Genomic DNA, 25,758 nt, shown 5'->3' on the forward strand with positions numbered 1-25,758 from the left:
TATAGCTAACATGAATGGAGTGTGTCTGGTTATTCCAATACTTGTACTCAGGTTACTGTTGATCAAATCTTTATAGATTTATGTCAGGCACCACACTGAGGCCTCAAGGAATGGGATCTTTAAGAGGTGCACAGAACTTTGCTACATGGAAGTGCAGATGAAACTAAAATGACATTTGCTTTCTTCTTTATTTGCCCCCTGTAGTGCATAGTGCATAGATTCAGACACTTTCAATTTCATTCTCAGCATCCTGATTGTGTTCAGAACTCTTGGTATCCAGACAGTGTCACAAAATATTAGGTTCATGGAGTGTTTCCAGGAGTCCTGTCACTGTGCTTTTCCCTGACCTCTTCCTTGCCCCCACTGTTCAAGCAAGTGAGAGATTAAATGATGGAGGAACAGCAACTTGATTCCTCTGAACCAGTACTGGAGAGGTAGATTCTGTTGATGGTGGCATCTTGGCAGGAACAGAGGAACATTCCTACCACATGTGGGTAATGTTTTCAAGTCAAGCTCTTACTTTGCATCTGGCTGTCCCGACCTGTCATGTCCAAACCGACTCCCTTCATCAGTCAAGACTAATATTTGTGCCCAGAGAAATCTGGATTTATTCTTATTGGACAATGTGATATGTGGCAGACTTGGGAGAGGACAGCTTAGCCCATGGAGCTGGCTGAGGAACAGCTACTGTTTGTATTTCTTGGTGAAGGTGCAGACCAGGCATGCTTGGGCTCATTGCCTGGCTTTGCCATAGACATGTCTTTGGCTTTCTCTTTCAATCAGCAAATGTGCTACTGTGTTATTGTCGGGTTCCATGGCCATCTTGTGGTGTAGAATAATGGGCACTGAGCTCCTCCAGTGATGCTGACTGGGATGAAAGAGGCCCCCAGGCTTGGGTCCTGAACCAGGTCTCTAGCAGTTATCATAACAGGCTGAACTAAATTAATCAATTAATGGTAATTGGGTGCTATCATACCTGTGATGATGCAGCCTTTTTGCTGAGTGTTATCCCTGTTTCCTTCACACCTGCCTGAAATGTCAAGGCTGAAACATTTAGCCTTTTGCTGTTCGAGGCTTCACTGGAAAAGACTACTTGGGTCTGCTTTACTCACTCCTTGGTAAGTGATGGATTTTAAAAGAGCCTGAGGGTGTTATTTTCAAGGATGTTTTCTGAGCTGTACTGTCATTGACAGACGGGACTTACTCCAAGTGTCTCTTTGAAAATGGGACTCTTGTTCCAAAGCCACTAAAGTGCTTTTGAAAAATATCCTTCCTTGTTACTGACTGCAGTGGACTGTCTCAGTGGTGTCTAGCTTCCTTTAAAGCAGGGCAAAATTAGAGTCTAAATGTTATGTGCCTGGCTAATAAACTGTATTGTAATTAGTACCTTGGGGAGGCAGGAACCAGGGAGAAGCTGAGTATAAAGAGAATTAACTTCATGTAGAAGCTGTCTGAAAAGGAGGAGTGAAGAACTGGAAGGAGATGAAAATGTGGGATTTGAAATGGCTGTGGAGGTTGAGAGAACCCAGACTGGGGAAGTTCAAGGAGAGGAGAGAGAGCACTCCTGTTGGCTGCAGTAACCATTACTTAGAGGATGTCTCTGGCTTTGTGTTGAATGCTGAATGCAAAACCATTCCCACTCTCTAGTGCCTGAATGATGGATTCCTCCGTTATGAATTTTGCCTGTCTCTAGGAACAGTGATCCTCTACAGGAACCCCTCTCCTGTTGTGCTTTTGCTCATGTCAGACTCTCTTAGGTAAATAGAAGAGGTGGGAACTTGTTTTCCTTGCGTGTGCTCATTAAAGTTTTTCAGGGTCTGGTGATTCTACAGTAAATAAATTTAAGATCCCCTTCAAGCCCTGACTTGCCTATTTGCACCATGGCCCTCCTTGCTCACCTCCCAGCCTGCCTCTCCCTTTAGTGGGAAGTTTGGCAGCAGCCAGCACGTGGCTCCTGTTTGTACCCTTAGTGCTGCACAGAGACAACGTGGAAGGAGAAATGAGTTTGTGAACAGCTTTGTAGGAGGGTGTTACTTAGCAAACAAACAGGATGACACGGACAGTGCTTGTGTGGGCTCAGGGTGTGAGGTGGGGATAAGCAAGCAGCACATGTGGCTCTGGGGCAAGCTTGGGGTGTTGCTAGTTAGGTGCCAGAGAGACCTCAATTCCACGTGCAGAAGTTTGTAGTCATTCAGTATTTATTTTATGAGTTCTTACAGAGTGGTATGGCATCATAATGTGGCCATTTTGTTGTTTCCCTTTTAAATGGCTCCTGTGTCCCAAGGCTTGCTAAATTAAAGCATTTGATGCACTGGTTGATGAGAAAAGCCTCAAACTTCTCCCTGAGCCGAGTTCCCATTTGCTGCAACCTGGCATCCTTTCTGCTGGATAGGGAGGAGAGCAGGAGAGATATCAGCAGAGCCAGAGCAGGAGAGGAGAAAAGTAGTAGGACTCGTCAGAAAAACTAGAAAAGCTCCTCTCCCAGTATATAGCCTTTATATAATCTCTGCTGTCCTCCAGCCGTGAAAACTGAATTCAACTTCCTTCAGAGCTTTTATTAATGCTGCCTCAGAGTGTCCTGCCTGTGTCACTTCTGCCCTGCTTCACGCCTGGCAGCTGGGAATGCTTCAGCAACCAGCTCCACAGGCCTTGCTGCTTCATCTGCACAGTGCCATAACTCGGGAGAAGCCCTTAGCCCCGAGTTCAGCTCTTGATCATAAATTAAGATAACATGAAGCCCTTCGCACGACCGGTTCCCTCGCCAGGCTTGCATTATGGTTTCTGCGTGGTAAGTGCCCTGTTTGTAGTAGAAAGCCTTCTCTGCAGGCATGGAAGTGTTGTGGTAGGAAGTGTTTTATTAGATGAACAAGCAAACCAGCATTCATTTGTGGAGGTGGAGAAGAGAGCTGTTGCAGTGTGACAGCTTGGGATTGTGCCTCTCCAGTGGTAGTACATAGTCTGTGTAATAGTATATAGGAAGGGGTTTTTCCTGTTAACATGAATTTAATCTTCTCCTCTCAGCTGGAGCCTAGCATGGTGGTGCCCAGTTTGCAGAGTTCCAGACCCATGTATGGATCTTGCTGACAGGTTTGTATGTGGCCAGGAGTGCTGTGGGAGCCTATGTTTAAATTATACACTTTGGATTCCTCTTCATCTGGCTTTGTACACCTGCTTGCTGGCCATGAGGACAAAGAAAGAGATCCATCCCTGAATGTGCCAAAGATGTTCCAGCAGCTTTCCCTTGGCTGTTTACTTTGACACAGAGATTGGCTTCCCCTGCTCACCAGCCCCTTATTCCACATGGAATTCTTCATCCCCCAGGTCTGAAATGTGCCAGCAGTGCTGTTCTGTGCTACAGTTTTTAAAGCATGCAGAAATGCAGCTACAGGGCTGAGGTTTGTTCTTCTTTGTGTGTTTATGATGTGTTATTTGGCTGCCAGTGAAGATGACATAACATTTAAAAATAAGTAAGGATTCACATATCTACTGGCTTTGTTGTAAGTGCGCTACTCAAGGAAAGTTTGTGCTAAAAATGGATTCTGGCACTGGGTGTTTTTATGTAGATACCTTGTCAGGGACTAAAATACCACCTGCTGTCACACAGTGAGGTCAGTATTGAACAGCAGACTTGGAAGCAGAAAGCTGGTGTGGACACAAGGTCTGTGGTTGTGATTATAATATCACTGTAGAGTGGGGCTTTAAAAGGTTAAAAAACTAGATTTTTGGCTGTGGTGTGCATCTGTTTCAGAGCAACAGAAAAAGCCTTTCAAGCTCTGCTTAGGCAGTTCTGTGTGGCCTGGCTCTGTACCTGGGTCTGCTTTGAGCTGTTGGTGACTCAGGCTGACTTTCCATGATGAAGGTGAGGGGGGAGCTGCAAACAACACCCCAGTGATCTTTTTGTTGACACGGCTGTAAATGGGGCACTGCTCCCTCCCTTCCTCAGGGAGCTGGGAAAGGGGTCAGCCCACTGTGTCCTGTGCAGGATCTGCAGGAAGCAAATGAGGAAGGTATTGACAGCCCTGCCTGCATTGCTGTTTGCTGCAGTGAGGGTTGGAGGTTAGGTTTTTATGCAGCATATTTGGCCAGTGTGATCCCAGTTTCACCAGAGTAGTGGAAAATGTGTGTTTACCTTTCTTCTGGTTTAAGCTGTTTTGGAACAAACTGTGGCTTTGCACTGATATATCAGCTTCTGACCAAACAGGATATCTTCCATGGGTGCTGAGTACTCTTTGCTCTGTTTGCAGTGTGCAACAGCCTGGAGCATCACTGTGTTTGTGGTACAGCTGTGAAACCCTGAAAAGGTGCCCAGGTACCCTTGTTTGTGCCTTGTGTGTTGGCCAAGAGGCACAGGATGCTGTGGCTGCTGAAATGTGGCGAGGAGATGCACAGTGGGCTACAAGAGATGGCAGGAAAGTTTTCTGCTTGATGCTAGAAAGAAGAATGTTGCCAAAAATGTGTGCCTTGCCTCATCTAGGAGTGTGATGTTCTGTTTCTCTTGCTGTGTGGTGCAAAACTCTCTCTTCTCAGGACCTGAAAATCCTGACCTTGAACATGTGCTTAATTTGGACTGTGTCAGTAACCTCAGAGCTGGTCACTAGAATATGAAATGAATTTTTCACACCAGTGAGGCACAGATCCAAGCTGCAAACTCCTCATGGCAGCAGTACAGTAACTTGCAGATTTTTCGAGTGCTGGCCTAGAAACAGCACAGGCACATGCAGCAAGTGCCAAGCTAATAACACCCTACTTTCAGCAGGGGTTCAGCTGTGGCATCCATTATCCCTGTCACATGAATGCAAATTTCTATGCAGAGTTGATTTCCAGATCTTAAGCAGAGCCAGCTTGGGTGTGTTCATACTGCCACTTTTTTTTGCTTTCCCTTATGTTCATGTGCCCAAAGCCAGCACAGGTGTTGGCATCTGCACTGAAAATGTGTTTTAAGTTTTGACTGCACTGGTCCAGGAAAGGTGTTCAAACAAGTGATCAACAGCCCGAGACAGGAAGTCCTGATGCCCTCACTACTTCAGTGGGGTGAGGAGCAGCAAGAACTGTTCCCTGGGTTTGGGCAAAGGGTATGAAGGTTGTTGCCCCCTCCCCAGCCATCTGATGGGGAAGGAGCGGGCAGAATGCCAGGGAAGTGGCTGCCTTTTTAAAAGTTTGGCTCGACCACAAGTGATCCATCTCAATTGTGGAGCAGGAAGATGTCAGAGCAGAGGATCAGCATCATTCCCATGGGCTTGAAGGCTGAGCCTGGTGGCTGTGGGAAGGAAGAACCAGCTCCACAGGAGCTGTTCAGAGTCTCCCAGCAATGGGATCACATTTGCCCCATCCTGCACAGCTGCTGGAAGAGAGGACGAGGTGACACCTGAAGAAGTGGGTGAGACACCTGGAAGGAGTGGCACACCTGGCATGGTCCCTTTGGCTCTTCAAGGAGCCTTGTGTTTCCCAGCTCTGTAATGGAGACTGTGGGAGATGGTTTGGGTTTGTTTTCCTTTGGGAATGTAGTTGCCAGGCAATTATTTTACACCCTGTAGCACTGCAGACATGTCTCTTCAAGTCCAATCTCTTACCACATAACTGAGAAAATGTATTTTACATTAAAAAGAAGCCTTTTGAAAAGGCCCTTCAGGCATAAAGTCAATGTGTTTTCTATATATAACCCAGTATTATTAATACAATGAACTTAACTGTAGACTCTGTGGGTGAATATGACTTGATCATTGGAGATACGAACAATATGATATTCATTTTCAATGTACTGTGTCTCTGGCTCCATCATGGTGCTCCAGCCTTCAGTTCATTTCTTAGTGATAAAGTGGGGCAATAGGGTGAAGCAGGTTCATGGATTGTATTTTTGCTGAGCACTAATATAAAATAAACAGCCTATAGAGAAAACAAATTTACCTTGGTTAAGAAAGGCCAAGGTCTGTAGATTTGGGACAGACAGGAATGATGAATGTGAGTGTGTATTATTGAAATAAGTCCAGAGTGCCATGGCATAAGCTTCCGTGGATTTAGGTACAAAAGTTGCGGTACAAATTGCTTTGGCTGGAAAATTTTAAGGTGGTGATTGATTTCTTTCTTCTGATGTGGGTCATTTATCACTGTGTGCATTATGTGAGACATTTTCCTTTTTCAATCACTGCAGAGTGTTTTAGGGAGGTGTTAGGAGGCCCCTTTAGCCCAGACCTGTTTGATGTCAGTTATCTGATCCAAATGTGTGTGTGCAGCCTGCTGTGGCAGTAAGGGGAGACAGTGCAGGCATGCCAGAAGTTTTAATCATTTCTAGTTCTTGAATGTTGCAGGGTGTTCACAGAAAGCCAGAAGGCTGGGTTACTGTGGGTACTGGGTTACATAATCTTTTCTAGATGCCCAGCCTGCTCTCTGCATGAGCAAGGTGTGCAGGTGCCCAAACTGATGCAGTTTTCAGTGGTCCAGCTGGCTGATCTGCTATAGACCCAGTCTGGAGGAGCATGAACTTGTGGAGTAACAACAGCCACACAGCTGATCTGCCTAAGAGCTGCATCCTAGTGGAGCTGCTGTTGAAAACAGGGTGGGAGATATCTGGAGTAGGTGAAATGGGAGTCATGGAAGAAGACAGCAAAGCTGGCTCGACAGAAGGCTGAGCACAGTGCTGCAGTTCAGGTACTGGCTGGTCAGAGCCCCAGTGACCTCTAAGGGACAGATGTGAGCACACAAGTGTGGCAGGCAGGCACATGGCCATAGGCAGCTGTGGTTTCAGTGCTGTTCCTATTTTCCTGACATGAGCTGGCCCTGCCTCTGTCCTTGTGCCTGCCCTGGACCTGTCTGGTCCTGTGGGTGATTTCTTGGGGTCAGACTGCATAATCTGCTCTATCTTGCCTACGTGGGTTTTACTGGGTGCTGTCTTTGCTTCCTGGTAACCATTTTGATCTTGGGTTAGAAGCTTTTTTTAACTAAAAACCCTCTTAGTTGATTCTTCCCATCCCTCACTAAACAGCTGTGTAGGTTGACAGGGGTCAGGAAGTAGCAGCTTCACAGCTGTGGGCTGCTGGTGTTTCCCTGCTGTGCTTTAGCAGGAGGTTGTCCATCTGAAGCTGCTGTGCTGCTGCACCATCCCATGCCCACGTCCTGCTCTGAAACAGCATCCACGTGGGCTGTACTCTGTGGGATCAACCTGGCATCAGCACAGGGGCTTCTTATAATCCCCACAGCCTTTTCACATGACATTAGTATTTTACAGGGACCTGTGGTGTCTTTTACAACATTTTATGCAACTCTGGATAAACAGAGTTAGTGTCTGGGAGTGGTGATGGTTTGTCTGCTGGGTATCAGGATTGTGAAAGGAAATATGGGCTGTACACTGTTTTTATCCCACAGTGACAAGGGGGCACTGGGAACATCCCACACAGAAACTGCAAATTTAGTCAGGTTAAACCTTATATGCTGGGAGTCCCATAAAGGTGGAGCATGGAGGGTGGGGAAAAGATTTTATTCATGGACAGGAGTTTATTTTGCATAAATGTAGGTAACATCTCTGCTATGCTAATGCTGATTTTGTAGCTGGTCTTTGTAAGGTCACAGCCAATGTCACAGTAAGAGTTTGGGGTGTGCTGTGTGGGCTGCAGACACCCTGGATAAAATGCAGTTGTGTTCCTGTTGTTCTCTGGCTAAGAATCTGCATGTTGACAGTTTATTTCCCAGCCCTATTTTTATTTTGGGATTTTTTTTTCCCTCGCTGTGACTGTCAGTTTTGGAGGCTACTCTGCTGATGCTGGTCTCAGCATTTTGTACTTGGATGCTATTTTCTTCTGGATGCTCAAGGCTGGTGTGATGGATTTGTTCTTTCACCACACCCTCTGCTCCTCATAACCCATTTAGCAAAAGCAGAGCTGGGAGCACTGGGTAGCAGTGCTACAGCCAGAAGGAGCAAACTGGGAAATGCAGTGTGGTCTGGCCAGAGGAATAAGGAGAACTGCCAGCTTTTTTCAAGAGGGTTGGAATTTACCTTGTGTTGTTGTCCTCTTCCTGCCTTTGTTTCAGTCTTTTCCCCAAAGTAAAGCAAGGAAGTATTAGGGGATGGTGAGATGCTTTTTCCCTACTGTGAATGGGTTAGCTTTTACAAAAAGGAAAAGAATGGCTGAAGTCCCACTGAAATAAGAGTGAAATGAGAATTGGGACTCTGGTTTTAGTTCCCTGGTTTGCCACCAATTGACTGTTGCTGTCACTGTGAATTGCACCTGGAAGTGTGCGGGTTTTTGTGTCTGAAATCCAGTTGTCCAAAATCTGACCCTTTTGAGATCTGGCACCCACGTGTGTCTAAACACCATCCTGTTTTCTTGTATATATATGTATGGGAAAAGCCTAAAATTTGGCAGCCAGGTCAAAATGTGGGAGACTTCCATCCAAAGCTAGTTAATACCAGTTGGCCTTGGGGAATCCCTTCTGTTGGCTTTCAATCTTCCAGCCTAAATTATTCCATCAGAAATTAATTTTGTTGACTGTACTTGACTCATTAATAGTTGGCTCTCTACCTCAGTTTACTCAGCTGTAATGAGTAATCATGAGTTTCCCATCTAGGTACAGCTCAGAAATGATCACCACAGACATCATTTTGCATATTCAGAGCTATATATTGATCTTGGAGAGATTCCCCATTCTGTCAGAATTGGTGTTCATGGGCCCCTATTAGACCACATCTTGCAATAAAACCATGGATGATAAATCCTTATCCATGGTGGAAGGCTTGGAACTATAGATGCTCTTTAAGGTCCTTTCCAACCCAAACCACTCCATGGTTCCCTGTCCCAGGGGTGCCTGGTGGATGTGCCTGTGGCTGTGGGATGTTGTCTGTATCCCCCCTCCTTGGCTGGAAACACCAGTGCAATGTTTTCTAGCAGTGTCTGTGCTGACCTGCTCAGCTCCCTCAGAGGGCTGGGAGCTGCAGTGTCCCTGTAAATGTGAGCTGCAGCACTGCTGGCCAAGGCTGGAGCAGGGACAGGCTGTGCTGTGCCCTGCACAGAGGACACTGCTGTCCCTCCTGAGTCACAGAGCTCTCCCATCCCAGCAGGGACCTGCACCTGGTGTTGCAGGTGAAGTGGTGATCTCCTCTCCCTCTGACATGCACACCTGCCTTTGGCATGGGAAGGGTTACTGCTCTTGCACTGCCTTTATTAACAGGATTTAATATTTAGGTTTCTTTCTCCTTGCCTTCCTGAGCTCTTTGCTCTTTAGCTGGTGAGGATTTCATTGATGGTAGTATAAAATGATTGCTGCCTGTATGAGAAGAAGGCTGGATTTTCAGAAAACATCACAGTCCAGTTTTGGAGATCTGACTTGGACACTTACCACAGTCAGGTTTGGGAGCTTTTGCTCATGCAAAGCAACAGAAGTGGGTTGTTTCCATTTTCCATTTTGTTGCCAAGGGGGCTGTCTTTGTCCAACTGTGCCCTGTGTACCCTAGCAGAGGCAAACTGCCCCCGGAGAAGAACTGCTGTCAGAATACTTTAAAGTCGGTCAGGCTGGCTCCTGCTTCGTGAGGTTTATCAGCAAAGATTTTCAGTGCCTCCAGTGGGAGGCTATTTTTATTCTATCCAGGGGCTACCTTCTTCTCTGAGGTCTTTATCACTTTTTTTTTGGAGTAGAGAAACCTGCCTCTTTTAGGACAACCTTAAATACCTTCATCTTTTGCAGCCTGAAAAACCAGATAGTTTTTTATTCAAGGTAAAAGTTTTTGGCATTTCTGTGACACTTTCAAGATTTCTTTTGTTGCTTTTTTACTGTAGAAGAGGGACACTGCCATAGACATGAGAATACTCTGTTTTCTCTCTTGAGCAGGGCTGACAGCAAGTGAGGTACTTAATGGTGCATCCTTCATGCTTTGATCAGTGCCGTGACTGTTGCAGAAAATCCACATTGTGTTTCACTGCACCATGTAATCAAGATTGGAAGAGCTCTCAAGAGATGATCTTGTTCATTTTCCTGCCCCATGGCAAGATCAGTCATACCTGTGTCTTTCCTGACAGATACTGGTCTGTGCTCTAAGACCTCTGCAGCCTTTCCAGGCAGCATATTTCAGTGCCTCACAATCCCTATCAGTTAAATGTGGTTTCCTCCCACCTTTTGTCCAACCTGAATCATCTCTGCTGCAGTTTAAACTTGTCACTTCTTTCCTGTTCATTTTGAATTCAAAGAACAGGTCATTCCTTTTTGCGGCAATGTTAAATATTTGAAGACTATTCATGTGCTTCTCTCTTCTTAGTGTTAAATACCCACAATTTGTTAAATCATCCCTTCTTCATGGTGGATTTAAAACTTCTATGTAAACCTTAATTGGCCTGTCTTCTCAAAAATACTCTGTGACGATCCCAGTCATTAACTAATCCACAACAGTTTAAACCCTTTGATCAGCATTTTATTTATATACTTGAGTAAAAGCATTCAACGCCAACTAAACTGCCTGTGTGTACATCACTGTCTCTGAGTGGCTTGATGGCCTTGTGCTGGTGTGCAAGCAAAGCATCTGCAGGGTTTTCTGCTGCTCCCTAATTGCAGTTCACTCCAAGGGAAAGGCTGGGTCCTGGCAGGATGTGAAGCTCGGTGTGGTTTGTGCCTTGGTTCCGTGGGACTGTGCACCGTGAAGGTTGTGCCTTCAAATAGAAAGGAAGCCCAAAGACAGACTAACAAATCATGGAAACATGGGTGTCTGCAGGCATCCAAAATACACACTGATGGGCACAGGAATTCGGAAGTGACATGTGCTCAGACAGGTGGTAGGCTGTGAAATGTCACTTGGCATTAGGACCTTCTGCTGTGGTGGTATTTGAGCAGTCAGGTCGTGCTTGGAGGTCAGCTACTGTGCTGTGATTTGGATGTCCTTGGTGGATATGGTTTCAGCTCCAAGAAAAGTCAAGGAAATTTACACTTTAGTACATGGGGAGAATGGAAAGCATGGAATGTAATTTTCTCTGGATTTCTCTGTTGCAGGTGAGTGTTTTAACCACCTTGGAGCGGCGATTCAATCTCCAGAGTGCCGACGTGGGCGTCATTGCCAGCAGCTTCGAGATTGGCAACCTGGCGCTCATCCTCTTCGTGAGCTACTTCGGAGCCCGAGGACACCGGCCACGCTTGATAGGATGTGGAGGGATAGTCATGGCCCTGGGTGCCCTCCTTTCTGCCTTGCCTGAATTTCTGACCCACCAGTACGAGTATGAATCGGGGGAAATACGCTGGGGAGCTGAAGGGAGGGATGTGTGTGCTGTCAACGGGTCCAGCAGCGATGAGGGACCAGACCCGGACCTTATCTGCAGGAATAGGACTGCTACCAACATGATGTACTTGCTGCTCATCGGGGCACAGGTCCTCCTGGGCATTGGTGCTACCCCTGTCCAGCCCCTGGGAGTTTCCTACATCGATGACCACGTGAGGCGGAAAGATTCCTCCCTCTACATAGGTAAGGCTCTCTGAACATCTCACAGAAGGCTTTCCTTGTGGGCTGGCATCTGCCTCTTGTTCCCTGTTTGATGCCAGTATAAGGGATGCCTCAAGGCCTCTTCTCCATGTGCTGCTTGGCATGGGTCTCTGCAGCAAGCAGCAGGGAAGTACAGTAGTGTTTGCTTATATTGTGGCAGTGGTAAAGGTTGACAGCCATGGTGACTGGGCAGATGCTCATTCCTTCTTTTGTGTTTGTCCAGATTGCTCTAAATTCTTATACTGCTGGCTTATGGCTCAGTTTTAGCTGAAGAATTTTGAAGTGGTGTGTGTGATGATGATTGTTATTTTTTTGTTGGGTTTTTTTGTTGTTTTTCCTCACATGATACCCTGGTTCTCTTCCTGTTCCAAAGCATGTGTCTGAGTGATCACTGCAGACTAAGGACACTGAGAGGACACATGTGTTGTCACTGCCACTGCCACATTTTAGCAAGGAAGTGCCAGTTCAGAGTAGGTGCTGTGACCCAGGATGCTGTGGCAGGACCCTTGATAATGTGATCCCTGTAACGGAATGGGATGTGGAAGCTGGTGAGGTCTATTTTGAGATACAGTGAGCCTGGAGTAGAACTCATGGTTCTGGTGATCATGTTGCAAAATTCTTCCAGATGGTTACGCTGTGAAATTTGCCTTTGATTCCCCAGTGAAACATCTCAGTTATTGGGGTAAAGTGCTTTTGGGTTCCAGCAGTAGTTCCCCTCCCAGCAGGTTTAAAGAGGATGTTGTTGGTTATGTTTTCTTTGGAAAAAAAATGTACTAGGAATGTACCATTCCTCTTTCAGCAGGTCTTGTCGCTAGGTAAACTGCTCCAATGGAATAATTCAATGGAGTGCATGCTGCCATTAATGAGATCCTTCTGCACTTATTAGTATAATCCTGGTAACCAAAACTTGTCCCACTTGTCCCATCATTGTCACCTTGGTGTGACTTTCAGCTGAATGGGTGATCCTGTTCCTGTTGGGTTTTTTTCCCAAAGACATTTGTATCAAGTTTCCAAACTGGGTGTGGCCACTGACTCCAAAGCTGAGTGGTCCTGCTGACTTTGCAAATGCTGTTTAATGTCTTGGGATAGTGCAGAAACCTGGTGGAAAGTGGCATTCATGGATTTATTGCTGCTTCACCTAGAGCTTTGTCTGTGTATTCAAAACATGTCCCTGCTTCTCTGTAGCTGGCCATAAAATTATAGTATTTCAGGTTTAGCTTTGTCCTTGGGTCATTATTCATCTTCACTTGGTTCTGTAAGTGTTTGTGAGGGATCCACTGGACAAAGAAAGATGATGTATAAAATGCAAGATAATGTACAACCCAAAGGTGAATAATGAGACTGAATTCACTGGAGCAACTGTGCCAACACCATAAATGATGAGCCGGAATTAAGAGTGATTCTAAGATTATCTATTATAAATAACTATATAGAGGAGCAGCAACTTCTTTCAGTCTGTTCCGTGGGCATTTTTTAAGCAATGCTTCACGTCTTGAGAACAGGCTGGAGGAGGGTGCATGAGAGGAGGATTAGGAAGAGTGATTCTTCTTCCTGAGCTACATTCATCTTGTATGCTAAAATAACGTGTTTAAAGTTGGCAGTTCTACTGAAGCTGAGAAAACGCTTCCAGAAAATTATTTCTGCTTACTATATGCTGCTTTTTTATTTTTTCTGCAGTGATAAGGATGTTGTCTAACCATATTTGTTACTACATGTGAAGTTTAAAAACAAACAAAAGAAGAAAAAAACCCCACAAACCCACCACAAAACCCCAAGCGTTTTAGGGTTGTTTGGTTTCTGCCTTTAGCTATGGAAATCAGAACCTGAATTTCTACATCTGAACTGTGGATTACAGAGGAGTCCCTGTGTATGCACACTCAATCACCAATTAAGTTTAATTTCTGCCCTGTCCTAGCCTATCCATCACAAGTAGAGTTTCAGCTATTGGATGATTAATTCATCTATCAACTTGCAATCAATTTGACTAGTGAAAATAAAAGCTACCAGGAAAATAATCTATTCCATGAATGAATATAAATGGAGAAGAAGCAACTGGAAGAATCATCTTATGTTGGTGGATATTTGAGAGTAGGTCAGATTGCTCGGTTTAAATTTTGTTTGAGAATTATTTGCTCAGTTCTGTCTTTAACTGATTATTTTTGTTGATGTCATCAATGCAGTTTTCAGTGGCCTTAGAAGAAAGCTGGCTGAGCAGCTTACCCACTTCATTCTGCTCTGTTTTGCAGAGGAAATAACTGCAGAGTGGATACTGTCACTGTGCTATATTTATATCAGTTTGCTTTCTCATAATAGCACACTCACTCAGTGGGGGCTGTGTGACCAGATGAAATGTTTTTGGGAAAGTTCCCTTAGTTGAAATTAGGGGCAAGTCTGGCATAGGTCATTCTCTCAGGATAGGAACTAATTAATAACAGTCTGGCTGAACTTTCTAGAATGACTGGGTGCTGCTGAGAAATGATCAGATTGACCAGTTTGTGCTGTCCTTACAGTATTGCTTATGTTGAGTCTGGGTTGGACTGTAGCTGAGGGTTAGAAGCAGTCTCTCAACCTGACAGCTAAGGACTAGTCATTGTTCACCTCTGCAATAAAAACCCTCATGTCCCAAGGCAGTGAATTAGATAGAAATAACTGTGTGCACTGAGAGGATTTTTTTTCTCCTCCTGAGTTGAATGAAAGTTAAGTGGAGTAATAATATAATGTCTAATATAGTCACTTTGCAGTGAAATAACAATACAGGATAGCTTCTCTGGTTACTTTAAAAAAAGTCCAAACTCTGAGAACATCCCCTCCCCAAACCTTCTTTTTTGTGTGTTAATACTCATGTGTGTGCAGAAGAATGCAGATGTGATACCATATGGAGTTTAAAGTGATGCTTTGGCTTAAATCATTAGTGGAACTAATAGCATCTGTGGAGTCTAATATTCTTGTGGCAGTGGAGCCCATCAGATTTCTCCTGTGGTTCTCTGCACACAGGCACACAGGATGTTGAGGGCAGTGCACCTCTGTTGTGCATCCTTTGAAGTCAGAGGTTGCTCAGGCCTGCCAGGGAGGTGGGGATTCTTAGAGTTCCTTGATTAGAGAGGCAGGGGTGAGATACTACAGCAGTATTTCTCTGCATGGGCTGCTGACTTGCAGCTTCATGTTTCTTGAACTAATGGCAGATTTCTTTTGGTGCCTGCAATGTGTTGCTACCAAACTCAAAAAGATTCTGTTGCTGTAGTAACCAGGAAAAGGGGCTGTGTTTTGGTAAGCCAGGGCAAAATGAATCAAAGAGATGAGTGTGTGAAAGTACACACTGAAGTATGTTCCAAAGGGAACATATTTGTGCAGAGTTACAAAGATCATGGCACTATGCCTGCTCTGGTTCATCATAAACAGTTTGGGTTGGAAGGGTCCTCAAAGATCATCCAGATCCTACCCCTGCCATGGGTAGGGGCACATTTCACTGGAACAGCTTGCTGGTCTTGTAAAATCTAATAATGGGGAAGAAACTCTCCTCCTGTTTCAGCATCTGAGCACCTGTTTGACTCAAAGGTGGTAATGCTGAAAGTAGCAACCAAAAGATGGAAAAAATAAAGGAATTTTCTTAGCTGTTTGAAACTGGGGAAAATAGTCTGGTTTGGTGCTGGTTTGCTTGTTTCTCTCTGAGTATGATCTTGTATTTAATACTGGAACTTCCATCTAGAAGTTTCCAAACAAGTAGGTTAATTTTACCTGTGTGCTTATTGGCATCTGGCATAATTAACCCCTTTGAGTGGAGGAATTCATCATTCCTACAGACTGTGCAGGGCTTGTTACTGCTCCATCTTCACTAGTGTGAAGATTCCTTCAATTTGTGGCACTGTTTATTTTAAAGGAGTAAAAGTTGAAAACTACTTACTATATGGTTCTTTTCTCCACCCACTAATGACTCACTTGGCATTTCCGTTTTTAGTTCTTTTTCTGCTCAGTCTTGCTGAGTTCTCTTGAAATCAGTGAGGACTTTTTCATTAAGAGAGGGATCAGAGGCATCATGCAGCTGATACAAAGCAGGGAAAAAAACCTGATCTGACAGTGGTTTTGTGGATGTGCTGCCTCTCAGATAAGCAGGAGCTTGGAAGTGTTTTCTGGTCACTGGAGTGCCCGTGCTGGTCCCAGCAGTGCTTTGTGAGTTCCATTAAAGCCAGTGCAGAGATGTGGTTGGTTAATGTTTTTAGCAGTCATGAGACACACCTTCTGGCCTTCCTGCTGTGTTTAGCATTTGCTGATAAAAGTTCTTGCATCTTCTCTAGGACACAGTTACCTATAGAGCAGAATGAATAGCCTCTGGGAGCCTGTATTTGATCTGGGACAATTAAGGGCTGTATTAAACAGAGGAAGCTGCTATTATTCTGTCTCCTGTTGATGGAGGAAATTGATATTGATGTTGGAAGGAGCCCTGCCAGATTGTGAGGCTCATTCAGAAGAATGCTGTGCTGGTCTTTAATGCATTTGAGAGTTTTTCTTTGCGTTGTTGAAGCTGTCTCTGTGTTTGGCATTGTGGGCACACACCCCACACGATCAGGACCTGTGACTTGGAGCTCCTTGCTGAATTGCAGTAATGTGAAGACAAGTCTTGAGTCAAGAAGTATGTGCTGAGGAGTGATGAGTGCTCCTGAGTTATTGGTGTGCAAAGATGTATCTGAGCACAGCATCCTCTGGGGCATAGAGCTGTCCTTGGCCTGTTTCATGACAGGGCAGAGGAATGGAAAAATGGATAACTCAGCTCTGCTGGATGTGTCTGTTTAGCTGCTTTCTCCTGTCTTGTCCATTTGGCCTTTTCTGTGTGTATTTTGGTTTTATCATATGGTTGTTCCAGCTCTCACCCTTGGTGTAAGAGGAGAACTCAACAGAATGGTGTGTTCTTACATCTGCCCTAACTCACCCTGTAAGAGGAATGGGACCCTACACTGCAGCTGCTGGCTTTGACCTTTGTGTTACTGTGGGGTTATTTTGCATCAAATGTGTAGAAGCATTTTGGTTTTGTGATCACAGAGAGAAAGCTCACTCTCACTTCTGGTGCCTTCTCTCTTGCTTTAAGCACCAGCTCAAGATTTGCTGCAGAGGAAGACAAACATGCCCTAATTGGAATCTTGCTGTCTCCAGGGATAAATTTGTCCATTTGAAAAATCATTTATGGTAGCTTACGTCAGTCAAAATGATAGCAGCCATTGTGCTTTGGAGAAGCAGAAACATTTTCTCAACTGACAGAAATTAACTCTGAGAGTTAGTATCTATGCTGGTGAGTTAATGGCAAGTTAGCAGCATAAGCTGCTGAAATCAGAATTTGAGTCAACACTTTGTATGTTTGAGGTTTGCTGGTTTTGTCTCTACCTGATGAAGAGTCTCTTACATGGAGGATGAATGTATTTTGATTAGTCTTATCCTTTCCAAAACTCTCAAATTTCTTGATATGTATGTCTGAACCTACATTTCTAAACCACAGGAAGTGGAATAATTGTGTGTTTATAGCATGCAGGTTATATCATCAGCCTTTTGAGGCTGTCTGTTGATGTGTATTGATTGGAAGGCCTTTAGAACCCACCTGAGAGGTCTGTACAGCTCTGCCCATTTCCCACATGGCCACTCTCCTTCCTTTTGTGCTTATTTGTGGTCTGCAAGCAACATGGGTATTTTATTCACATTAGCCCTTCTTGCTGGAACATGCTTCTCTGAGCTCACCACCTAAGGCTGTGCCAGCCTTGTGCATTCCTTACCCCTTTTTTTTTCCTTTTAAAGCCTGTTTTATGAGGTCTTCTGTAGTGGATTTTAGCTGACTGCTATCTGTTGTATTTACTCTGTGCCCACTCCATACCCAGCAGCTGCCTGGTGAGTTTGTCCACCCCCACGCAGGCACAGAAGCGAGAATTGCTTTTCTCCTTGCTGGTATAGGCAGTTTTATAGGTGTGTAATATTTTTAGCCTGAAGACAGAATTCTGTAATGCTTTTGTTCAGTAAATGCATCCTCCTACGAGTGATTTGGAGAGCCTTTCCTTCCTGTCACAGTCTCCCATGGGCTGAGAAAGGCGCAGTATTAGCTCTGAGCTGCGAGCAGTGCTGCTGCCAGCACGAGGGCTGTGATGCCTGTTCATTACTGAAAGGTGTCTTTGCATCAGCTTCACTGGGCTGTCTTCCCCGTGGACTGGCTGTGATCAGATTAAATTACATGGCTTCATGTGGATATCCTGGTATTAACCCACTGATCCATCGATAACCTGCAGCCTTTTATAATTATGGCCCTTTGGGGAGAGATGGCTGCTCTCATTTGCTGTGTGTCAGCAGGGCTGGCTCGGTTACACATGTCCCCTTCTACAGGGCTAGTGGTAATACCCTGGAAAATTAAATGGAAACAAAAAGAAGTGTGTAGGGTGTATTAGAGCAGTAGCAATAATCAATTAATGGGAATAACCTTTCCCACTGCAGGCAGGAAGGCTGTTGTAAAAAGCAGTAGCTGAATGGATGTATTTATTCAATTCAATAAATATATGCACAAAGTCGTAACTGCTATGGGCTCCATTATTTTACAGCAATTGTTTCAGTTACTTTAACCTTCTGCTAATTGCTTTTTTTTCCTGTTGTTATGAGCTGAGTAAATAAAGCTTGGGCTCAACCAAATGATTTTATGTGAGAGCATATTGAGGGTGGGAGCTGTTTCCATGTTACTCTGTGCTCTCTGTGTACTCTGCAGCTGATTTTTGCCTTAATTGGGATTTGCTGACTTTGATGTCTTGTAAAAATCACTCCATTTGTTGAGTGAGTTGGGTTTTTTCTGTAGTGTGCTTTAAATAGTCGTCATCTGGGAGAGCCTAGTGAGGTACATAATTCCTGGGGCAGCCTCTCTAGTGCAGTGCCCTTGCCATTTAAATGGCACATATGCAAAGCCCTGAGGTTCATAAATTAATTAAATAGATTGGAAGGTGGTGAGTTGCCCATGTCAGAAGCTGAAGGCTGCATTGTGCCTCCTTGATGGCACAAGCAGGAGTGCTGTGAGCCAATCTTGGCCCTTCCCCTGGGAACTTGACTGAGACTCCCCAGCCTGTTGCACTTAAGGAGTGTCCAGATGTTTTGGTCTCAGTTTACTGAGGACTGCTGGGGCTGTTTCCTGTGGTGGGACAAGGGACAGGACTTTCCCCATTTGCCAGCACAATTCAGGGCACTGGCTGGGTGTTCCTTGCTTATCTGCAGCACAAGGTGCTTGTATGAGTGTACAGGGGAATGCACAGCTCTTTCACACAAGTCCCTGCTCTCCCTCTTTCACAACTGCCCCTGCTGTGCCTGGCTGAGATGCTCAACCAAGTTTTCTTGCACTTTGGAGAAGTTGCTGCAGGTCTGAGCTGGGTTTTGGGCAAGCTTACACTTAGACCCTTTTGGTGCCAAATAAATGCTTTTTGAGTAATCTCCTGAATGTGTTTGCTTTGCAAAGTCCCAAGCAGTGCCATGGCACAAACATGCAGCTCTGTTGACCCACGGGGCTGGCAGCACTCTACTGCCAAAGCTGTTGAAGTGTGGTTTTGTCCTGGCTTTGCTGGACACTGGGGACTGTGCAGGGCACTCCACCACTTCTCTGTCAATGTTGCATGTGCCACAGTTTCATGGCCTTCCTCATAACACATTTCTTCTGTATATCTAGTGAGAATTGACCCTCTAGTAATTTAAAACCTTTATCCCTTGTCCTGTCATGACAAGCCCCTTTGACCATAAAGGATGCCAAGGAATTTTATTTTTGTTTTACAAGGCACCCATCACTTGTGGCCACACTTTTTCCTGGTGCATGTGGAGTAATCAGATGCATTAATTAGTGAGGCTGCACTGATGTCCCCACAGCAGCTCTGCCTCAAGCCCCACACTGCTGGACCATCTCACACCCTCACTAAACTAATACATCTGATTACTGCTCATGAACCAGCCTGGAGGAAGAAGTGTGGCCACAAGTGATGGGTACTTTGTAAAACAAAAATAAAATTCCTCAGCATCCTTTGTGGTCATCTCAGCAGCCAGTGGATTGGAAGCTCTTCCTTGGTTGGGTGAATGTTGAAAGTTTATAACTGTATGATTTGTTTGCTTCACATAAGTGATAAGTTTGCATAAATCTGGGGTTATTAAGCTACACACTTTCTCCTTGACTTCGGAAAAATTCTGGATTTGCTTTCTCAAAATTTGGTTCTTTGGTTTTAAGTTGGTGTCTGCTCCCAAAATGGCTTCTTTTAACTTTGTTCTTTTGAAAGGACTCAGCCTTTTATCAGATTTCTTTTTGCCAGAGTATGGCCATTCCATTAACTGTGCTGCTAATGAGGTATTTGGCTTTTCCTAAGAGGGACGCCTGCTCCCACTAAGCCCCCTTTTGATTTCAGTAATAGGGATTTTGTATGGAGGAGACTATCCACATTTGGCCCTTTACTAACCAGTTAAAATGTGAGATTTAGTTTCTTGGATAGAAGTTAACAACATGTGACTTTGCTCTTTGATTTAATACTTCAGAGCTCTTGAGTGCAGCCGGACAAAGCTGTGTCTGTGAAAAGGAGCAGGATCTGGCTAAAGGCAGCAGATCAAAGCAATAGTGAACATTCTAGTGTTCAAACTGGTAGAAGAGCAAGATGCTCTGTGCACCAGCTCTTTCCTCTCTGTGTCCCTCTGCTTACCTCACTTTTTCCCTGTGGTATTCTGCACATTCCTGCCCTCAGTGTTAGACAAACCAGCCCCACTGTAACTGTTTGTACAAGACAGTGATACTGCTTATTAGAGTTTGAAAGAAATAATATTAGGGGGGAGAAAAAAGACAACTGGGACAATTTTGCTGTGTTAGTAATTACTGCAGAGACCAATTACCCATGTGTTGAAAAACCACCTCTATCTTGTTAGCCATCAGCTACAACATATGGATGTCCTAATTCCATCAGACCCATCATCAAAAGAATAAGACTTGTTAGAGAGAGCTTTTTCTCAGCAGACAGTTACAAACTGTGCTGGGGTTGGAGATTGAAGGGGTGGTGGCATGCAAGAAGTGAGCTGCAAAGTCTCCTGGCCGTGCTTCTGAGGTGTCTCGAGCACTGGTTAATGCTTCACTGGCCTGAGCTGTCAGTTCCCTCTGAGCTTTCTCAGCACTGGTTGGTTTTGTGGTGTAGACACGTGTGTGTGTGTTTTCAGTATTCCCCCTCCCCATTTTAGATCAAAACTCACACTCCTGGAAGGCATGCATACAGATGTTTTACTGCAGTTGTGTTTTATCTGCATGCACATCTTCGTGTCCTCTGTGAATGTGCTGCTGTGGTACTGGTGGGAGAGAAACATGCTGTGTTGTGAACCACAGGAAGCAGCATTTCAGAAACTAAATTACTTGCAATAGTTCTGGGGAAGAGTTCTGTGAAGAGTTTCCCACAAGTGCCAGAGGGTGAGAGGTTTGTACCTATTTAATACACACATGTTTGTGCTTGGTTGATCTTGTTCTGATCAGTGTGACTAATCATACTGAAGAATATTTACATTTTGTTTCTCAGTTGTCACCTGATCTGGTAAAATAACATCTTGTCTCTTCAAAGCTTGCTTCACTACATGTGCTGGTGAGACTTCCCTATCAAATGGGAACAGTGTCTTCTGTAATTGTATACCCCACCTCATTAGGAGCTTAGAGTCCTGGAGGTACTTGATTTATAAGTAGGAGCAAAATTTAAATTAAGCTTAGGTTAAGCAAATACTCCTACTCAGCAATGTCTCAAGGGTTATAAAACAAGTTAGTAAGAGGGTGAGAATAGACCCCAGGAATTCTGACTCCAGTGCTCTGCAATTACTCTGAGAACTTAAGCATTTCACTGCATTCCTGCAAAGCAATGTATCTTCCATGGGTGCAAACATTCCTTTCTTCTCAGTGTCAGAGGGGTTACAGACCCTGGCTTTTTGTCTGCTAGCACTAGGCTGCTCCACCTCGGCCAGCTATGTTTAACTTGCCTCCAAGAGCTGGGTGATTAAATTCAGACCAGCACTGTCTTTGCATAGTGGAGAGAGACTATTTACAAGAGCATGTAGTGACAGGACAAGGCTTCAAACTCAGGGTAGGTTTAGAGTAGATATAAGGAAATAAACTTGACTGTGGGGGTGCTGAGGCACTGGAACAGGTTGCACAGAGAGCTGGTGGATGCCTGGAAGTCTTCAGGACCAGGCTGGATGGCAACCTGGTCTAGTGGAAGGTGTCCCTGCCCGTGGCAGAGAGTTTGGAATTTAAGGTCCCTTCCAGCACAAACCATCCTGTGATAACAGTTGGTGAGCTGCAAGAAGCATTTTGAGGACAGTCAGACACCTCACTCCTCTGTAAAACATTCCAAGGAGCCAGCAGCACAGGGATGCACATCCCAGAATTGTCCAGTCACCTTTGAAGCTCCCTTACAGCCTGCACAACAAAAATGGTAGCAAATTCCACAGTTCCCTGGGGCTTTTCTCATCTCCGAGTCAGGTTGTGTCTTTTTCTTCCCGAGATTGCTGCTTTCTGGATTGGATGTTTAGGATTTTGGCTTTAAGGCTGTGAAGGTGCTGAAGTGGGCACAAAACTTCTCTTGGAGTAAAGGTATCTTAGAAGTGGCATCTGCTGAATTAGCAGTTGTACCATCTCCCTGGTCTTGCAACATCCCACAGGTAGGAGTGCACGTGGAATTCCTTGGACTGGTGAGATAAGGCACAGGCTGGCACAGTTGACAAAAATCAGGACAGGCAATCCCATTAGGTGAAAAATACAGTCTTAAATGGGTTTTGCTGATGAGTAAAAGACCTGTTGAAGTGAAAATTTCAGATAAACAAGAGAAGTGAAAGTGCAGCTGTGCTGCTCTCCAGCATTGCTGTGTAAAATGCTCCCATGTGTGAACTCCCTGAGTTCATCTCACATTCTGCACCCTCCCAAAAGTGGTAATGTGGAGATGAGAGCAGCTGACTGAAGCTTTCTGAATAAATTAGTCTCGTTGTCCTGTGGTATTCCAAGTCTGAGTAAACAGATGAGACTTACTCTGTGCCTTAAAATCAGCAAGTTCAGGTTTTATTAGCCCTGGAGGGGCAGTAAATTCTAGAGCTGAGCCAGAGGAGCAGGGGAAGGAGGAAGCAAGGAAGGAGGTGTAGGGCTGGCTAAGGATATGCTCCAGAAAGTCCTTTCTGCTTACTGCAGCCCAGGAAGGCAATTGGAAATTGAATCTACAGTGCCCTGGGGAGCTGTTGGAGGTGGCTTAGGATGGGGTGAGGATTTGGGAAATCTGCTTGAGCAAAGGCTGCATTCAGCAGAGGCAAGGATAAGGATGGTGGCAAAAGGGAGGTGGAGTGTAGATGTGAGCAGCAGCATATTAAAGCTGGGGGGAAGGAGGGGCAGTATTTAAGCAACCAGAGTTGTGACAGGAGCTCAGCCAATATAGAAGAAACACAGTATGGGCCATCTCCATTAAATCTACAGAAACCTGGATCCTCACATCCGAAAACTCCATTTTTTATTAAAATTCAGGCTCTGACACCCACCAGGGAATCAGTCCAAGTGGAATCTGTGTCTGGGTCACAACTGTTGCACAATTCACCAGGATATTGGTGTGTGCCTCCTCCTAGACCTCAGGGTGCTCATGGTCTCGGTTCTCTCGCAAAGCAAGAGAGAATTTATTGGTGAATAATCACTGTGTTTTAGTGGTGAGTGTGGGTGGTGTCAGGAGAGGAAATGAGTGTGACAGAACCCTTGTTCCCAGAGAGAGATCCAGTGTTTACTGAAGATGCTAATTGCTGCCTCCAACCCTTTATTATTTGTCTTCACCCCACAGCACACTGATCAAAGGTGCTGATAGTTCTTTCACTGGGTAAAAATGTTGTAAGAAGAAAAAGAGATGCTCTTGAATTTCACAATTTCAGGAGTACCACTGGCTGCTGCTTTACTGTGGCTTTTTTTTTTCCTTCTTTTTTTGGAGGCATTTTTGAGACTGAAGGTTGCAAAGGAAGGAAATGCTTTTGGTTTTTTGGTTTTGTTTTTTAGTGCCCCATATGGCCATTTTATTAACTGGAAAACCTCCAGCTGAGAATTGGATGATGTTACAGAGCAAAACTCATTCCCAGCCGTGTGGCAGAGAGTACTTGTGCCTCTGAATGTGAGCCATGCCTCTCCCAGCTAGGGTTAGGGTGAAAAATAAAAGCTGCATTTGCCCTGTTTTGCTGACCCATGGCAAACATTGTTGTTTTTCATGCTGGGGATGTTGAGCTTTTCAAACTAAATGCAAACCTTGAACAAGTGAGTTGTCAGCAGATCATGAAAGAGTACTTTGAGTTGAGGTTGTGGGAGTGACAGGTACAGCAAACCCATAAGTTTGGGGGTTTTATGATTGCAGTGAGTTTATCCACCACAAAGAATAGGTACATTTTGACACTATTCCCTGCTTGTGTGAGTGGGTTTTTCTACTATAATATGAAATAAACATTGCAAACCAGACTTGTGCATCAGTGATCTGCACTTTGTTATTCAGGCACTTCCCAAGGATTGACTCTGATTCCTGCCTGAGCAGCATTTCTTCACATTGTCTACGGATTTCTGTCCTGTCTCCCCTGCTGAGACAGAGAAATTACTTGCTGTCTGTAGCATCTCAGTTGGCAAATGAGACTGAGAATTTGGAAATAGCTTGTAGACATGTTTATCATCTTCTGTGAGTGTGTATGTTGAAGTTACTACCTCAGTTTTCTGTCCAGGAGACTTGGAAACAGAGCATTTCTCCAGACCTGCATTTTCACTTGTCATTTTCTGTTGTGCAAAGAGAGGAGAAGGAGGGTTGGGACCTCAGCCTTTGTTCTGAGAGTGTCTAGAATTTTCCACAATATCCTGCAGACTTTGTCTCAGAGGAATGCAGGAGAGAGGAATGGAATTTGTTTAAGAATAGATTTAAGGATTTGCTTCCCTGTCAGCTGCGAGTGCAGAAATGGGTTTTGATGTTTGGAAGCAGCCCTTTCCCACTGCACATCCCAGAAGCTGTGCCTCTGGTTCTGCTCCTCACAGCCTGCAGAGCTGTGCCCAGCACAGCAGAATCCACATCACACTGTCAGGAGTTGAAGTTCAGCAGATTGTTTTGCTGCCAGCATCACTCTGGAGCTGTGCTAGGTAGCACAGAGCTGCTGCCTGCTTGCCAAAGGTGATGTTCAGGGCTGAGTGGGCTGGAGAAAGTTCCCCAGTGGGTGGGCAGAGCTCTCTGTGCCTGTGAGCAGTGATTTGGGGCTTCTGCTTCTTTTGCCTGAGATGCCTCTGGATGGGAGACAGCCTGCCAGAGACAGAGTGAATAAATAAGCTGTGCTCTGGTTACAGCAGGTGGATGGTGCAGGGTCCTCACAGCAGTGTCCAGGGGCTGCTGCCAGCTGGCCAGAAGCTGAGCTAACCTTTTGCTGCAGGAGCAGAGTCAGGGCTGTGTCACACCACATGCTACCTCTGGGGACAGTGACTGTGCTTGGTGGCATCACTGGGGCAAGGCTGGTGTGCTGCTGCTGTGGGGAGCTGGCACAGAGCAGGCACAGGCTCAGTTCTGCACCTTCTGCTCCTTGTCTAACCTATGGCCTTCTGTGGGAAGGCACTGGAAGAGAAGGAGGAGGGGCAGTGTTGTCCACTGAGGTTTATTGCCTGCAGCCCAGAGAACGGGCATCTCAGTCACAACCTGTCTGTTCATCACAGGGGATCTCTCCTTTTCTGGGGGTCACAAACATGATCTGGTAGAGGCTGTGTGTTGTAGCTTCACTGATGCCCCAGGCTGTTTTGCTGCACAGGAATGAGTATTCCTTTTTCAGTCAGTTGTGTTCATAACCCCTGTGTTACAGCTGAAAGAAAGGGGAGCTTTGGAGGTGACACTGAAATTGTTGTTGAACAGACTCCTCTGTGCAGCAGGAGGATGAGCCACCTCCTGTACAGAGATCAAATCAGAGGGAGTCAAATCTAACCTGCATGACTGCATGGAGGGTCTGTGTAGCTGAGCCTTCCTCCCCTATCAGGTGCACAGGGAACAGCTGCATGGCAGGGTTTGGCCCCAGGTTTGTTTCTGGTGTCTCCTTCTGCTCTTCCTTAATGAGGCTTTTGGGGTTTAATTACAGTTACTGCCTAACTTCAAGTCCCCAGTGCCCTTAGGTTTGCAGTAGTCGAGGGAGAGTCTGGCTGCTCTGGAGCTGAGCTCGGGGCCTTGGGGCTCATCCCTGGAGATTCTGCTCTCCAGGAACTGCTCCTGCATCCAGGGATGCCACTGCCTACACAAGTCACTGGCTTTGATTTTGAACATAGGTGGTTAGAATATCTGCCT

The 25,758-nt window shown here is 45.2% G+C and overlaps 1 protein-coding gene across 1 annotated transcript in view; it reads left to right on the forward strand.

Annotated features, from left to right (window-relative positions):
* SLCO3A1 (solute carrier organic anion transporter family member 3A1) overlaps positions 1 to 25,758 on the forward strand; it is a 135,409-nt gene that overhangs the window by 11,545 nt on the left and 98,106 nt on the right. Inside the window, exon 2 of the mRNA XM_033070607.1 lies at positions 10,966 to 11,431. Within this exon, the coding sequence (XP_032926498.1) occupies positions 10,966 to 11,431 (466 nt within the window). The remainder of the gene's footprint in view (positions 1 to 10,965; positions 11,432 to 25,758) is intronic.

This window comes from Catharus ustulatus, chromosome 12 (assembly GCF_009819885.2).
Source record: "Catharus ustulatus isolate bCatUst1 chromosome 12, bCatUst1.pri.v2, whole genome shotgun sequence".
Taxonomy (NCBI): domain Eukaryota; kingdom Metazoa; phylum Chordata; class Aves; order Passeriformes; family Turdidae; genus Catharus; species Catharus ustulatus.